The sequence below is a fragment of the Myxine glutinosa genome, chromosome 7 (assembly GCF_964187855.1).
Source record: "Myxine glutinosa chromosome 7, kmMyxGlut1.1, whole genome shotgun sequence".
NCBI lineage: Eukaryota > Metazoa > Chordata > Myxini > Myxiniformes > Myxinidae > Myxine > Myxine glutinosa.
This window is the reverse complement of record NC_136267.1, coordinates 163,484,498-163,499,514: the sequence shown is the minus strand read 5'-3', so window position 1 is coordinate 163,499,514 and position 15,017 is coordinate 163,484,498. Positions and strand designations below refer to the sequence as shown.

The 15,017-nt window shown below is 48.5% G+C and overlaps 2 protein-coding genes across 2 annotated transcripts in view; one reads left to right on the top strand and one right to left on the bottom strand.

Annotated features, from left to right (window-relative positions):
- Window positions 1–15,017, top strand: part of LOC137413263 (CD166 antigen-like) — a 165,070-nt gene that overhangs the window by 109,166 nt on the left and 40,887 nt on the right. The window contains exon 2 of the mRNA XM_078782494.1: window positions 506–624. Within this exon, the coding sequence (XP_078638620.1) occupies window positions 506–624 (119 nt within the window). The remainder of the gene's footprint in view (window positions 1–505; window positions 625–15,017) is intronic.
- Window positions 3,980–15,017, bottom strand: part of LOC144892877 (uncharacterized) — an 11,320-nt gene continuing 282 nt past the window's right edge. The window contains exons 2-3 of the mRNA XM_078781213.1: window positions 12,826–13,506; window positions 3,980–4,045 (exon numbers count right to left, since the gene is read on the bottom strand). Of these exons, the coding sequence (XP_078637339.1) occupies window positions 3,980–4,045; window positions 12,826–13,497 (738 nt within the window). The 5' untranslated portion in view covers window positions 13,498–13,506. The remainder of the gene's footprint in view (window positions 4,046–12,825; window positions 13,507–15,017) is intronic.

The following is a 15,017-nucleotide window of genomic DNA, read 5'->3' as shown; positions in this document are numbered from 1 at the left end:
ACCAAGAGGTTTTGAGAAATTGAACATTGACAAAACGTCATGTAGGAAATGTACTGTGATATTGCTCTAAAATATACATGTTCTTTTCATCATATATTTGTATTATTCTTATTCAACCCAGGCGAAGCCGGGTACCTCAGCTAGTACACACATACGTGTCATCACTAGTACGAGTATATGCCCCATCCCCTCTTAGTTGGTTTCTCCATTGCTGATGTGCCAATACCACAGCGACCGAGAAGCTTGTTATTGATAGCCAGAGGAGTCAAAGCATATACTTCCTCCCCCCAATTCCTCTCTCCATTTTTACAAAATACTGTCTGCCCTGCATTCCTTTTTATGCTTGTACCGGTACAGGTAAGCCCTATTTAGATTATATGGTCGTCTTTAATCTTGTGACTTGTCTTAAAAATCATTCTGAAAACACTCACAGCATCAGTGTTTTCACTGAATAAAGAAATGTCCGAGGAGTAATTAAACACTGACTTCACTTTCTGTTTACCAGGTGTGGCAAGTGCGCACATCCCTGTTGAGGATATCTCAGCAACCTTGGATGAAGGTGTACAACTCCCATGCAAGGCAAATGAAAAGATAGGTCACGTGAAACATGTCACCTGGTACAAGGTAAGAGTGTTGGAGAGCTGCATTATAAACTACTACCTCTTGTATATAAAATGGAAGAATGAGCTGACCACAGCATAAAAGGCAAAACTACTGGTAGTGGTGTAGCAGATGGATGCAACAAGCAGCCAATTAATTATATCAAACAGGCAAAAGATGAGAGAGGGGAGGAAAGGAAACACCTCAACCTGCACTGATTGTTGGTGTGTGCACGTTAATGGGGTAAAAACATAACGGGAAAGGATGGTGGGACAGCAGAAGATAGTGGTGTACTGCCAACTTGAAGCAACGGAGGGAAGAGTGTGATCGAACAGCCTCAGGAAGGCAGTTGCACAAATGGGCGAAAAGAGGAACAAAAGAGCGGAGATGGGCAGTAAGCCTGAATTTTATGAGTTCAGGCAGGTGGGAGTCGCTGGAAAAAACGTGTGCATCCTGGAGGAGCTGGGGAAGGGAGCGAGGCATGATTTGAGAGCACGGGCGTTGATGCCATTTGGGCCCGTCTCTGATGCAGAGTCGAGGATGATCTGAACACCGTCTACCTTGTCGAATATGAAATATGAAGTGCCCATTAGGAAATGGCTGTGAGCGCCTGGTGAGATGAGGATAGTGGGGTAGCTCAGTTATACTTATGATATTTAGATGCAAAGAGCTGAAGCATTGTACCATGAATCGAGCACTTTGCAGCCTGACCAATTTTTTTTTCTTTTTATATACAAGGTCGAGGCTCGTGTAAGAGCTAACATTGATCACAAAAAGACAAACTGGCACATAAAACATAAAACATATGATATAGGGAGCGGGAGAACAAGATGGAGAGCAGGGACATCGGGAGATCTGTGGGAGGGAGAGGACTTGGGGAGAGGAGGCATGGGAATGGGAGGAGTGGGAGAGCTAAAAAAAAAAACACAAGGACACTGCAAGGACTTCCAGGAAAGAAGTTGGTATTTCAAAAAATTTGGATCTGGGGTGAATTAACGGGGGTAGAAAAGATCAAGGTTTTGGATGGGGGAAGATAAGAGATGGTGGTGAACAGCTGTTTTAAAGACCTGGAGAGAGGAGTGGGATTGAAGAGAGTGAGGGAGTTTGTTTGAGAGGCGGGAGAAAAGAGGAATGAAGGAGTGAAGGTGAGCAGAGAGCCTAGATTTTGGCAGTTTCACCATAAGAGGGTTGCAGGCAGATCTTGTGCGACCTGTAGGAATATTTGGGAACATAGCACAAAGAGAGCTGCGGGAGCAAGGCCGGAGAGGAGTCGGTAGAAGACAGAAAGACCACCAACCTGCCTGCGGTGGGTAAGTGAAAGGCCCTCGGAGTTAGCTTCATCGCAGGAGATTCCAATGATTCTGAAAGCTTTGGTTTCAACAGCGTGAAGACGAGCTAGGTGTGAGGCAGGAGCACCGGCCCATAGGGGGGGAACAGTATTCCATTGAGCTGCGGATGAAAGCCTTGTATGTTGTTGAGGAGCTCAGGTGTGCCAAGGAAGGACTTCGCACGACTTAGGATGCCCAGTCAGAGGTGAGGAGGGGGATTGAAAGCTAGCATAGACCAGATATACACTTGAAAATGTGTAATGGGCCTTTGTGGGAGCAGATTGCTTGGAGGGCTTACTTAGCTTTCCCTTTAAATTTACAAGATTATATTTACTGGCTTGCCTAAGGTTCGACGCTCACTAGTGAGCGTTCTGGAGTGAAAATTCCTCATTTGTGTTAGCCCAAGCTACCAGGTAGCCACTGCCTCATCGCAGTATTCCCTGCACCCCACCCAAAATGATGGATGCCATAGCCACAAATGGGATTGGCTAAACCTGTGCGCGACAATCCACTTCTGTGAAGGTATTCCGAGGCATAATGAATATCAGATGCACCTGGAATGGAAGTCCAATGGTTTTGTTATGGTTGGAGAGGGTAGATGGCAGTCGGTGCCAGTCAGCTTGTGTGAACGGCCAGATTCTGCAGCGTAGAGGTCGCTTTTCGACAATAGCCAGACATATTGGCTCTCGCAATAACTTGGTTAAAGGGAGCACAAGTGGCAGAGGAGGGCCAGGATATTTTGGCTGGAAAGTTCACAAATTTGTTCAGATCTATTGAGGTCGCAGAATGCCTTGGCAGAAATACCTTAACGTTGGATGCTGCAGAGCCATCTCCTAGCTAACCGCCATGTTGGCAATTGGAAATCACCATAGATAAGGAAGAGTGAGTTGGACAGGTAGTTAATGGTTAATCAATGTTAGCAGAAAGCAAGGTAAATGTGGAACTATCATCTGTTTGTTGACGTACAACACACAGACAAAGATGAGGTGGTTGTGCAGAGCAATGTCCCACCAGAGGTATTCCAATGGGCCTGGAGAGGTTGATATGGACAGTGAGGAATGTAGTTATTGATGTAGACAGCAACACTATCCCTAAAGCAGGAGGTTCCCGTCAGAATGGAAGAGCGGATAGCCAGGGATAGACCTAGTGCAATTGGCAACATCCTGTGAGAGAACATTTCTGTTAAGCATGCAATGTTTGGAGCCATGTGACAGTGACTTAAATGGAGAGATCAGTCTCATTCAAATGGAGACCTTGAATATTGGTGAACCGTGCTGTTAGGGAGGAATGGTGCAAGGATATGTGGTAGGGTTGAGGGGACTCAAGTTTGTGTTCAGTATTTCAAACACTTTGGACAACTGGGGGTGAGCGCTGAATGAGAAATGACACAAATATTGGCTTAGAGACAGTTGTGGGGTGGCTGGTGCTGATGGCCGGACATGGCGGACAAGCACGGATCCTAGAGTCCATTTCAGAACCCCGGTGTTTCATAGACAGAATAGTGCAGCGGCATAGCAAACCAATTGTGCATTTTGTGATGGAAGCACCAAATTTGGCAGAATGATAGAATATTATATGGAGAACATTTTCAGATATGGAACCACTTTGGAATTCACCCCAATGTGGCCGCCATATTGGATTTCAAAATGGCGGCTTAAAAATCTTTAATTACAAATATTTCTGGTTCTATACCAGCTACAGCCTTGATTTTAGTGTCTGGATGTACAAACTTGAGGTCAAGGAATTGAATGGTTCTACTTAGAAGTTGATTTACTGACGCCATATTGGATTCCAAGATGGCGGCTTCCGAAAATCTGCTGACCGATATCTCTGGTTCTATGCCAGCTAGATACTTGATTCTGGTGTCTAGATGTACATTTCTGAGGTCAATGAATTGAATGGTTGTATTGAAATATGTTTTAATGCACATAAGCAACTGATAATCCCATATTACGTACATTGTATACACACGTTCAGCAAGAGAACTAGCGAGCGTATTGCATCAAGTCATGCCAAGTGTCACAGTTCCAACTCAATGTGAGCAGTCACCATCACAGGCACACAGTGCTGTGCATTTCAGAGCGTCTTGTACGCGCGTCTTGTACGGCTGACGTGAGCTGCACGCAAGAAGGAGTCTGCTGTGCCAGCTGTTGCTATCTCTGCCTGAACCAATGCCTGTGTCCAACCGCTGTCTTGCAGCCAGTCTCCTGCTGTCTTCAAAGCTGCCATCTCTGTGTGTAGACCACCCAGCATGACCACAAAGAGATCTTCACCATGTGTGTCTGGCCAGTTCCATTGCACCTGCTTGGCGATCGCATAAAGTGGTTGGTCCAGTGTGACGACGGGTATCTGTCCAGGGTTTAGCTCATTGATCGCTGCTTTCACGACATCCATGGCATGGCGGATCATTGGCACTGAGTGGGCTTGGTCATGGAAGAGGGGAAGCAAGGCAGTGGGTGTGACTGTGATACTAGTATCCTTGGCCGATTGGTTCTCTGCGTGATGTGCAGCCCAAGAAATGTTTCCTGGATTCTGTGTGTCACCACTGTCACATGCATCCTTCACAGTCTGGAGCCACCTCTTCTCTTTATCCAGTTCAGCTTGTGCAGGATTCCTCTGCAGCGACGCCTGGGTTCCAGCTGGTACAGGGTGGCTTTTGGCAAGTGAACTAACTGGTTGTACATCTGTGTAATACTGTGGAAGGTCCTCCACAGTCTTGACATTTGAGACACCCCCGATGATGACAATACCTCGGTCTGTGCCTTGATTGTCATAGTCTGGATGTTGTATCAATGAAATACCAGTTCCGTGGAAGGAGTCGTGTGCTGTCGTGGAACTGGGATTGTGGTCTATATTATCCACAGCTGATGTGGTGAACACTCCACCGCGGAGCTTTGGGGGACAGACCACCTTCTCCGCCCGAAAGCGCTGACAGACCCCGTTCCCCAGCTCTGCAGAGATCCGTAGCACTCTATCATAGGCAATGCTGATCCCTAGTCCAGATAATGTGTCAACCAGTTCCCTCTTTCTCGTATGGGCTTGAAGCATCAAGCCAAGATATATTGGCAAAGGAGTCTCTTGACTAATGCTGTGTCGTACGTCTGTGCCTGCACCTCTCCTCTCATGCTTCACACTGTTGTATTTGAGAAGTTGAGCTATTGTCACAGACGCCGATGCCGATGACTGACATGCCTGATCTTTGATGCCTGCGCCCTCTAAAATCATGGAGACCATTGTCAGCAGCAGTTGTGGCACAGACTCTTCTTGACATTTGTTTGAGAAGGACCCATTGAAAGGCTGAGATGACTGGAACATATCCTTCCTTATAATCCCTGCAGCTCGTGCCAGGTGCACAACATCACTGTCAATATCATGTTGACATGCCTTGGCTAATGCACTGCCAATGTCTTCCTGAAACACCAGCAGGACATCTCTTCCCTGCCTGTGCTCCTGCAGATCAGGGAAGTGTGCCAGGATACGCTCCTTGAGTCTGGTTGTATGGACTCGTGTTTCCAGCACAACTCCGAACTGTTCCATTCTCATTGTGTAGAGCTTGGTGAGGTCTGCCATCTTGAATACAGGAGCAGTGTCTTCTTCTTTAGCAGTTTCCTCTATGTACTGTTACAGACGTGGCTTAGCTGTTATTTACCGAGCGGTTTGGTATGACCACGTCTGCACAAGTTACCCGATTATACCCGAACGTTGACTAATCGCGCTACGCTAGGTCAATGAAGGAAAAGGCACACAGCTGGGATTCAAATGACACGACACCAGGGTTCAGTTCTCAAGACCTCCGGAGGAGGTTATATTGTTACGGAAGGTTAGATTACAACTACAAGAGGGACAGCATAGTAAGATAAGCACTTAGACACACTCTTATATTATTCCCAACAGACGACAGATAAACAGGACAAAAGGCTGACTCACACGGGGTTTGATGGCTAGGAAAGGCAGGATCGATGGCTCCAGGTGCACCTGGGCTCAAAGGTCAGAATCGACTCGGTCCGGTCCAGAGATGCGGGGAGGTATTCAGCGCTCGTACGTGGCAACTTCTCTCTCCAGGCTGGGGGCGCATCTGACGTCACATCCGGTGAGTCGCTTCGTATATCCGGCGGGGAGTGACACGCCCTCGGCTCGTTAGCTCCGCCTCGTGGAATCGGCACGTTGCTTCTCATTGGGTGCGTGCGGGGGGTTTACCAGGCTCCGCCCTTGACGAGGAGCTGACAGCCAGCCCCTTCGTGGTAACCCCGTGGAGCGCATGGTCATGGCGGCTAACCGAGCTGGTGGGAGGACGCACACTCCCCCCGCGCAGCGTCGTTGTTGTTGTAATTGTTGTTGTAGTTGTAGTTGTTGTTGTTGTTGTTTGGGGAAGAAGATGGAAGGAGGTATGGGAAAGGTCCTAAACTCACTACTGGTGCCATATAATCACATTCTGGTGCAACGAAGAGTCATAATTAATGGAAACGAGTCCTTAACTGACATAGACTAAGAATAACTAGCAAGATGTCCGAAAGTTGTCTACGTGTGATGCGGTGGACCTGGGCACGACATTTAATGGGGGAAAAAGGGGAAGGTCGGCTCTACTGATTGTTGTTTACAGACAATGGGACTAGGGAATGGGGGATTGGGGATAGTTGGGGAGTATTGGGGAAATAGGGGAATATTTACAAGCGGATATGGAGGCCAAATTCCATATTCGCAACATTGCACCCTTCTCTACCCTCGGGGCGTCCCGACCCGATAAATTTTTACCTACTTTAGTGTGGCACGCAATGTAGTTCCCTCTACTATTAACTCTACCCTGAGTGCGACAGTTTTACAGATATTCACAAATGAGTAAGTATGTCCCCCTGCGACGTTGCACCCTTCTCCTCACAGAAACACACCCACAGGATAACCGAATCCGGAAAGAATCCTCAAACTAAACATACAGCCGGTAGGGAGCATTATTTACACAAGACTACGCTGATATTTACACTACGATCCAGGACCTGTTTTTGGAGGAACACATGCAGATGTTATGCATAGAGAGAGTACGCATGCTAGCATCGATACACCAACCCACGAGTGCTCTGTGGCCTACGGCCTTTAATAATGTGCAGAGCACCCCTTCCAAGCATCAAGCACCACCCCATCACACAGTGAGCACCATCCGGTGCACCAATAAAGTGTTTATGAATCATTGTGTGGTGTCGCAGCCGGCCGATGTTCTGCCGCTGGTCTTGCCTTCGTGTGGTGCACTTGGCCTTCTTACTTCTTTCAAAAAATAAAGAAAGGCGCCAACCGCGTCCATTTCTATATTGCGGCCGTCAGGGGGCCAACTATTAGTGGTTCACCTGTTTGGCATAGGTGCCACGTTGACCCATAGGTCCTTCCACGGGTGGTGCTTGGCCGCAAAAGAGCTGCGGTCCATTGTGGGTGGCCACAAACATTGCGGTCCATATGGTGTATCGATCCAAGCAGCAAGCAGCGAAAGTGCAGGCCCACAACTGCGTAGCCAGCACCGCTCTCTCCTCTCTCTCTACCCCAAAGCCAGATCCTCGGAGGTGGGAGACAAAAGAAGCAGACAAGTGAGTAAGGTGGTAAGGGCGCAAAAGTGCATGCAATGTAAGATGATGCACACTGGGGGCACATGGGAACCAGGTGAGACAGGTATGTTCCTATCGTATGCCCCCCCCCCCACCAGGTAACCTACATGGCCCCTCCCTTACCCCTTACTGTATCCACAAAACACAACACTACCCATAAACATCTACTTTACAAATCAACAAACATCCCTACTGTCTTCCCCGTTCCTCCCATAAACCAAATTCGTCTTCTCTCCCTCCTAACCAATCAAATTTGCCATTTTCAACTCTCATCAAAATTTGCCATTTTCAACTCAACATCAAAATTTGCCATTACCAATTCATCATCAGTCCCTCCTAGGGAGGGAGAGATGGAATCACCCCAATGTCTCATCCACGTCGTGATGCGTCTCACCAATCCACAGAGCAATTCTCATTTCTGCACACAGAACAAAGAAAACACAGGTGTGGAGTCATCATCATCACCACAGGTAAGTGGCTGCGTATGGTGCGACAGGTTCATCAATCCTAACTATTTCCTAAATGACTTTAACAACTTTACACTACCCGGGGTCTTTCTCCGGCCAAACCATTGGCCCTCTTACACTATGGGTTCTAAAAACCAATTCCCATTGGCCAGACTGTGGTGCTTTTCAATTTGGGGTCTCACTCCCCCGATTCATCTCCCGGTGCCCTCGTACAATTTCTGGGCTGTGGCGTGTACCTCTCCCAGCGGGTCTACCCACCTGCACACCTCCACCACTGCAGTTGCCTCCGAGCTTACCTGCTCCTCACCCTAACCTAACTACCTGGGGAAGGCCCTCTGGCTCTCTCCCCACTCGGTGCCCTCTCTGGCACTGGGCTACCCGGGTCCGTCCTCCGGATCCTCGGGCCCCATCCACAACTCTACCGGCTCCCAGAGCCCACCTGCGGCCTCACCTGGCCGACATCCTCACAGTGGTGGAGTGCCCAACCAACTACACACACTAACAGGCTACACGCCCAGCCATTTCCACAACACTAATGCACCCATTCACAACACCATTCTGCAACCGCACCACAAATGCCAATATCCAACCACAATTTACCTGTACCCTCTACCTAACACTTACACTACCCGCCCCGGGTATCCGTGATAGGGGTCCACTCTTCCCCCATCCACACCTTCGCACCATGCACACCACTCCGTACCACTTACTCCAACTCTCTCCACACACCTGTACTGGCACACCTGTGCTCTCACACCTGGTGCCACCGGCACCCTTCTCTCCCCAAGCGCATTCGCGCTGATCCACAACACTCACTACTCATACACTGCTCCACACACCTGTCCAGTTGCACACCTGTGCAATCACACCTGTTCAATTCTCACACACACGGCATCATCTCAGCTAACTACTCCCTTCTGAAACTTGCGCTTCCCAGTCGTCCCTTTAAACTAGTGCGCTCCCTCGTCATTATCATCCACACTAATCTACCTGCGTCCCCACTACAGGTATCAGTCACTAACTAAACTTAACGTTACCTAATGTCAATCTCTTCTAGATCCCTACTAATAACCTAACCCACCCGGGCTAGTTTCCACTGCCATCAACCCCATAAGCTATTGCTCCTTTACCCCCACCATGGGAAGGGTGGCAGGGATGCCAGCCTTACCCACCGGGCCCATCGCTCACTACCAATTTTGCACATCAAATTTCAACAAATTAAAAATTTGCCAATCACTGCCCATCATCTGCCAATCACTACTGCCAATCCCTTGCCAATCATCAAATTTTGTTTTTTTCTCTAATTTTGGGGCCAAAACACTAACCTCATCACCCAGTCTACTCACTAATGCCTCTCGGTGCGCCAATCCCTGTCCAAAGCCCGGCTTCGTAAAGCCAAGCAATGGATGCTGGTTGTTTTGTGCCAGCGGCTGGATGCGTCCGGCACTCGGTGCAGGGACGGGGGCTTACCCGGGCCGAGATCCCACGCATCACCTCGGCGTGGAGCCATCCAATGTCCCGATCTCGACCTGCCGGAATGCCTCAACAAAAAGTGGTCGCCATGACGACCCTTTCTATCGGGCCGCCCGCTCCGCCTAGTGGAGCACGGACGCGGCCGTTCAAAGCGAGGCCCAGCACGCACCGAGGGCCCGATTCGGCTATAAGTCGTTCCAAACTCTACCCCGTCTAACGTCGATGCTTCACCTGGACGCTTCCACCCCGCAGCCCGTTCCTTGCTCACCTGTCACAACCAGCTCACTCTCCTTGTCACTCTCACTACTCTCACCTCCATTCTTGACAGCGCACTCACCCTTACTCTTGACAGCGCACTCTTTCCTCATGCACCTGTCCGTCACACACCTTTCTCGCGCACACTCCTACGCACACTCTCTCGTCACACCCTCTGTAACACTCACCACACCGCGCTTCCATGTGCTCCCTCGCACACGCGCTACGACCGACTCATTCTCGCCAGCACCCTCACTCCTTGGCACACACTTTTTCCTCACACACCCCAGAGTCGGACTTTCTTGCACACCTCCTTTTTCGCACACCAGACCTGTCGCACACTTCACCAACGGCCTCTCACGAACACCCGGGTCCATCTCGACCCCCAAGCTCCTTAAATCCCCTGGCGCATCATACGCACGACCATATTGGTCACCACTTACACCGGGTCCTCTTCCTCTTCACTTCTCCTCCATCACCTGCGAATCCCTCATCCGGTTAATGAGCACATCATCACGATCCAAACACAGACTTTGGACCAATTCTTTTATCTCCTCTTTTATTTCTTTCTTATCCCCTCTCCGTCGCTTCTTAATTTCGCTCATCCCTTCTTCCACTTCTTCTAATTTGTGCTTCACCTCTTTTATTCCCCGGTACGTCTCCTCAAGCTCGTCCTCCAAGGCTACCTTGACCGTTTCCATGTGCGTCCTCACCTGCCGGTCCTTCGTCTCCATTACCTCTACCACCTCGTCCAACCTCGTTGTCAGTCCCTCACGTACCATCTGACATTCCCTCTTCGTCGCTACCAAGTCATTTTTTAGGTCATTTTGTGTCGCTTTTAAACCTCCTATTACCGCTGTGTTCTTCTTTACCTGGTCCGTTAGTTCTTTTTGTCCCTCCGTCAGCTGTTCCACCTCCTGCGTCAGGACCTCTATGCCCCCCTGTAACTTTACAGTCCCCTTTCTCACCTCCTTCTCCATGTGCTCCTTACAGTGCCTCACCTCCTCGCGCACTCCTCCGACCTCCTCACTCACTCCTCTTCTGATCTGCTCTCCCATCACTTGCATCTCCTGCCCAGATGCCACCCTCATCTGCTCCATTTCCTCCCTGTGAGCATCCAGTTTGGCTTCTACCCCCATTCTGACCCCCTCTATCTGCTGCCCCATTTGGTTAACTTCCCTTTCCGCTTGGTCCCTCATGTCCCTCAATTTGCCTTCCATGGTGTTTTCTAACCCCTCTAACCCTTTTTGCATCCCTTCCATTTGATTCTCTTGAGCGGCCATTCTGTTTTCTACCCCCATTAACCCATTTCTCACCTCTTTTATCCCGTTGTCTAACCCCTCAAAATTATTGTCTAACTTCCCAAATTTCTTGTCTAAACCCTTAAAATTATTGTCTAACCCCTCACTGGTACCCCTCGCTTCGTCCCTCATTACCCCCATTTGGTTTCCCATTACCCCCAATTGCTCCTCCAATCGCTCACTCTGGGCCCTCATTTTCTCACTCTGAGCCCTCATTTGCTCACTCCGAGCCCTCATTTGCTCACTCCGAGCCCTCATTTCCTCGCTATTCTGGGCCATAAGGGCCTTCATTTGTATGAAAAACAAGTTCCAATCCACCGGGGGCGCTGCCACGGTCGCGGGCGTGGACGCCGTGGCCATCTGCGAGGCGCCATTTTGCGCGCCCGCTACTTCGTGCGTGACGGCGCTATTTTGCGAACCTGCTACCCTCACTGCTTCGCTCTCCTCGCGTCCCTCAATTTGGTCCTGGATCGACCCTGCCTCACTCTCCACTACCGGACCCCAGCTGTCTTGGTCTGCCATAGCGCGACTTCCAAAATTCGGGTTTTTATTTTCGTATAACAAAATCAAATTTCGCCGTTATAATTTCGCGCGGGAAACGCGCTCCGAATTGATTCTAATTGTTACAAATTTGGGCCTAATAAATTTCGTCCCGGGTTCGAATTCCACTCCTCGACACCAATTGTTACAGACGTGGCTTAGCTGTTATTTACCGAGCGGTTTGGTATGACCACGTCTGCACAAGTTACCCGATTATACCCGAACGTTGACTAATCGCGCTACGCTAGGTCAATGAAGGAAAAGGCACACAGCTGGGATTCAAATGACACGACACCAGGGTTCAGTTCTCAAGACCTCCAGAGGAGGTTATATTGTTACGGAAGGTTAGATTACAACTACAAGAGGGACAGCATAGTAAGATAAGCACTTAGACACACTCTTATATTATTCCCAACAGACGACAGATAAACGGGACAAAAGGCTGACTCACACGGGGTTTGATGGCTAGGAAAGGCAGGATCGATGGCTCCAGGTGCACCTGGGCTCAAAGGTCAGAATCGACTCGGTCCGGTCCAGAGATGCGGGGAGGTATTCAGCGCTCGTACGTGGCAACTTCTCTCTCCAGGCTGGGGGCGCATCTGACGTCACATCCGGTGAGTCGCTTCGTATATCCGGCGGGGAGTGACACGCCCTCGGCTCGTTAGCTCCGCCTCGTGGAATCGGCACGTTGCTTCTCATTGGGTGCGTGCGGGGGGTTTACCAGGCTCCGCCCTTGACGAGGAGCTGACAGCCAGCCCCTTCGTGGTAACCCCGTGGAGCGCATGGTCATGGCGGCTAACCGAGCTGGTGGGAGGACGCACACTCCCCCCGCGCAGCGTCGTTGTTGTTGTAATTGTTGTTGTAGTTGTAGTTGTAGTTGTTGTTGTTTGGGGAAGAAGATGGAAGGAGGTATGGGAAAGGTCCTAAACTCACTACTGGTGCCATATAATCACATTCTGGTGCAACGAAGAGTCATAATTAATGGAAACGAGTCCTTAACTGACATAGACTAAGAATAACTAGCAAGATGTCCGAAAGTTGTCTACGTGTGATGCGGTGGACCTGGGCACGACATTTAATGGGGGAAAAAGGGGAAGGTCGGCTCTACTGATTGTTGTTTACAGACAATGGGACTAGGGAATGGGGGATTGGGGATAGTTGGGGAGTATTGGGGAAATAGGGGAATATTTACAAGCGGATATGGAGGCCAAATTCCATATTCGCAACAGTACGTTACCAGTTCAGCAAGGACTATTGCTGAAATGACATCTACCGTGCTCTGGCTTTGCTCAGCAAGCTTTTTTGCTGCCCTCACGCGGTTGTATAGGGATGTCAAACATTTCTTATGGTACTTGGCCTCTCTTGCGACCATGTCCCCAGCACTCAGTTGGGCTAACAAAGTGGTATCCTGAAGAAACTCTGCAGCCTTGCGAACGTGTTTATCTAGTTCCAATGTCGCTGCTTGATGAAACTCCAAACCAAGCTCTTGCTGGCAGAAGAAGCACAAATTGTCGCATATGCTATCAACACAAGCTGCCTGAGACCTAGTAAGCTTGTACTTATCTGTGATTGTACTGGGGATAGGGCTTCCCTCTGGATGACTTCTCTTCTGTACCCGCTGTAGCTTGGTAGTGTTATATTTCACCCTGCATGACTTGTGCCACTTGGCTTGGTGGGCAGCTAGAGTGGCAGCTATCCCTTGGCCTTCATCCAGTCGTTGCAAGTCCACGTCTTGTGGCAGCTTGCCTAGTTTATTGAATGCTGATAGATTGTCTTCAAGTGTCTTGTATCCAGCACCTGCATCAGTTCTTTTCGTGACAGCAGGACACTGTAGGGACTCTCCTATATCAACTTGACACAGAACACAGAGTTCCCAGTCCAGTGGCGTCTTTGGCGTTGAAGTTACATGCTTGGTAACATGAACTAACTTGAACTGCTTCGACATGATTGAAACCTGGATGGAGCAAACAAACAAAAAAGTCGTTTAATTAGGGGTTAATCAACGGACCAGCATGTTTTATCTACAGGACAATACACGACCCCCCCTGAAATTTGACACCAAATGACCTCTTTTAGGGGTATTTTTGGCCGAAATTTTCAAATTTTTCACTCCCCAGACCCCTAGATGTTCCCTTGAGCTCAGAATCGCCGCTGTAATGTGTCTACTGATGTTAGAAAAGATATAGGGTGAATGGGGCAATAATTGTGCCTGTAGGATTTGTTTCCGCCACCCCCCCTAAGGGTTACAGATTTTTAAAGCCGCCATTTTGAAATCCAATATGGCGGCGACCTTGAGTGAATTTCAAAGTGGTTCCATATCTGAAAATGTTCTAAATATAACATTCTATCATTGTGCCAAATTTGGTGCTTCCATCACAAAATGCACAATTCTTCTTAAATTTTTGCTATGCCGCTGCACTAGAACAGTTCATCAATGTGTGAACCGTCCCTTCGATAGATGGTGAACTGGAAGTCCCATCTCCTGGGATTGATTGGTGGATGTTCAAGATCCCAAAGTATCTAGTAAGGGCATTTTATGAGATATTTCACAAATCTGTTAACTAAATTGTTACCAAAAAATTTCTTCACCAATATGTTTGTAAAGGTGTGTAATAACATGTGTTAAAATGTTGAAGTTCAACTCCCGTGGGAAACCCAGAAAAAAAGCTGTTGAATTCGGGTACCGAAAAATTATTTTCGAGAATTTTTATTTTTTTTAATCGGCCCTTAAGTAACTTATGAGGGGTCAAATAAGGGTTTTTCATGATTCTGAGTTGATTGTTAACATTTATATTTTCACTTTTACATTTACACACAAAGTAGCTTTTATTTCACATACATATATAATACTCAAGAGTTATTTCTCATTCACAATGTCAGAAGTTTCAACAGTCATTGTCTATGTCTTCTTCAGACTCAACAACATCATGACTGCAGTTTCTGCATGTAATGCCATTACAGACTCCACAGGCCGAGATGCACGTGACCCCATTCTTCTTGCAGCTGCATCGCCGGTTGCTGCAATCTCCATGACAATTACAGCTCGTGAACTGCAATAGCTCCTCAGGAGCCGTGGGGTCCAGTGTTGGAACTGGCTCATACCCATGCACACCTATTGTCCACCTATTGTCCATCCATAGTCACTGGGGCCATTCCAGTTGGAGTGTGGGAACTCAGGATCGTTGGCTTTGATCACCCACCCCGCTGCCCAGAGTGTGTCACCTGGAGTGAGGATGGAGTGAGGATGGATGATCATGAGCCAGGGAGGAGGAAAGCTCAGCGAGGGGGAGAAACATGATCGCGTTCGATTACTTAAGGGCCGAAGAAACAAGTTACTTAAGGGCCGATTAAAAAAAATAAAAATTCTCGAAAATAATTTTTCGGTACCCGAATTCAACAGCTTTTTTTCTGGGTTTCCCACGGGAGTTGACCTTCAACATTTTAACACATGTTATTACACACCTT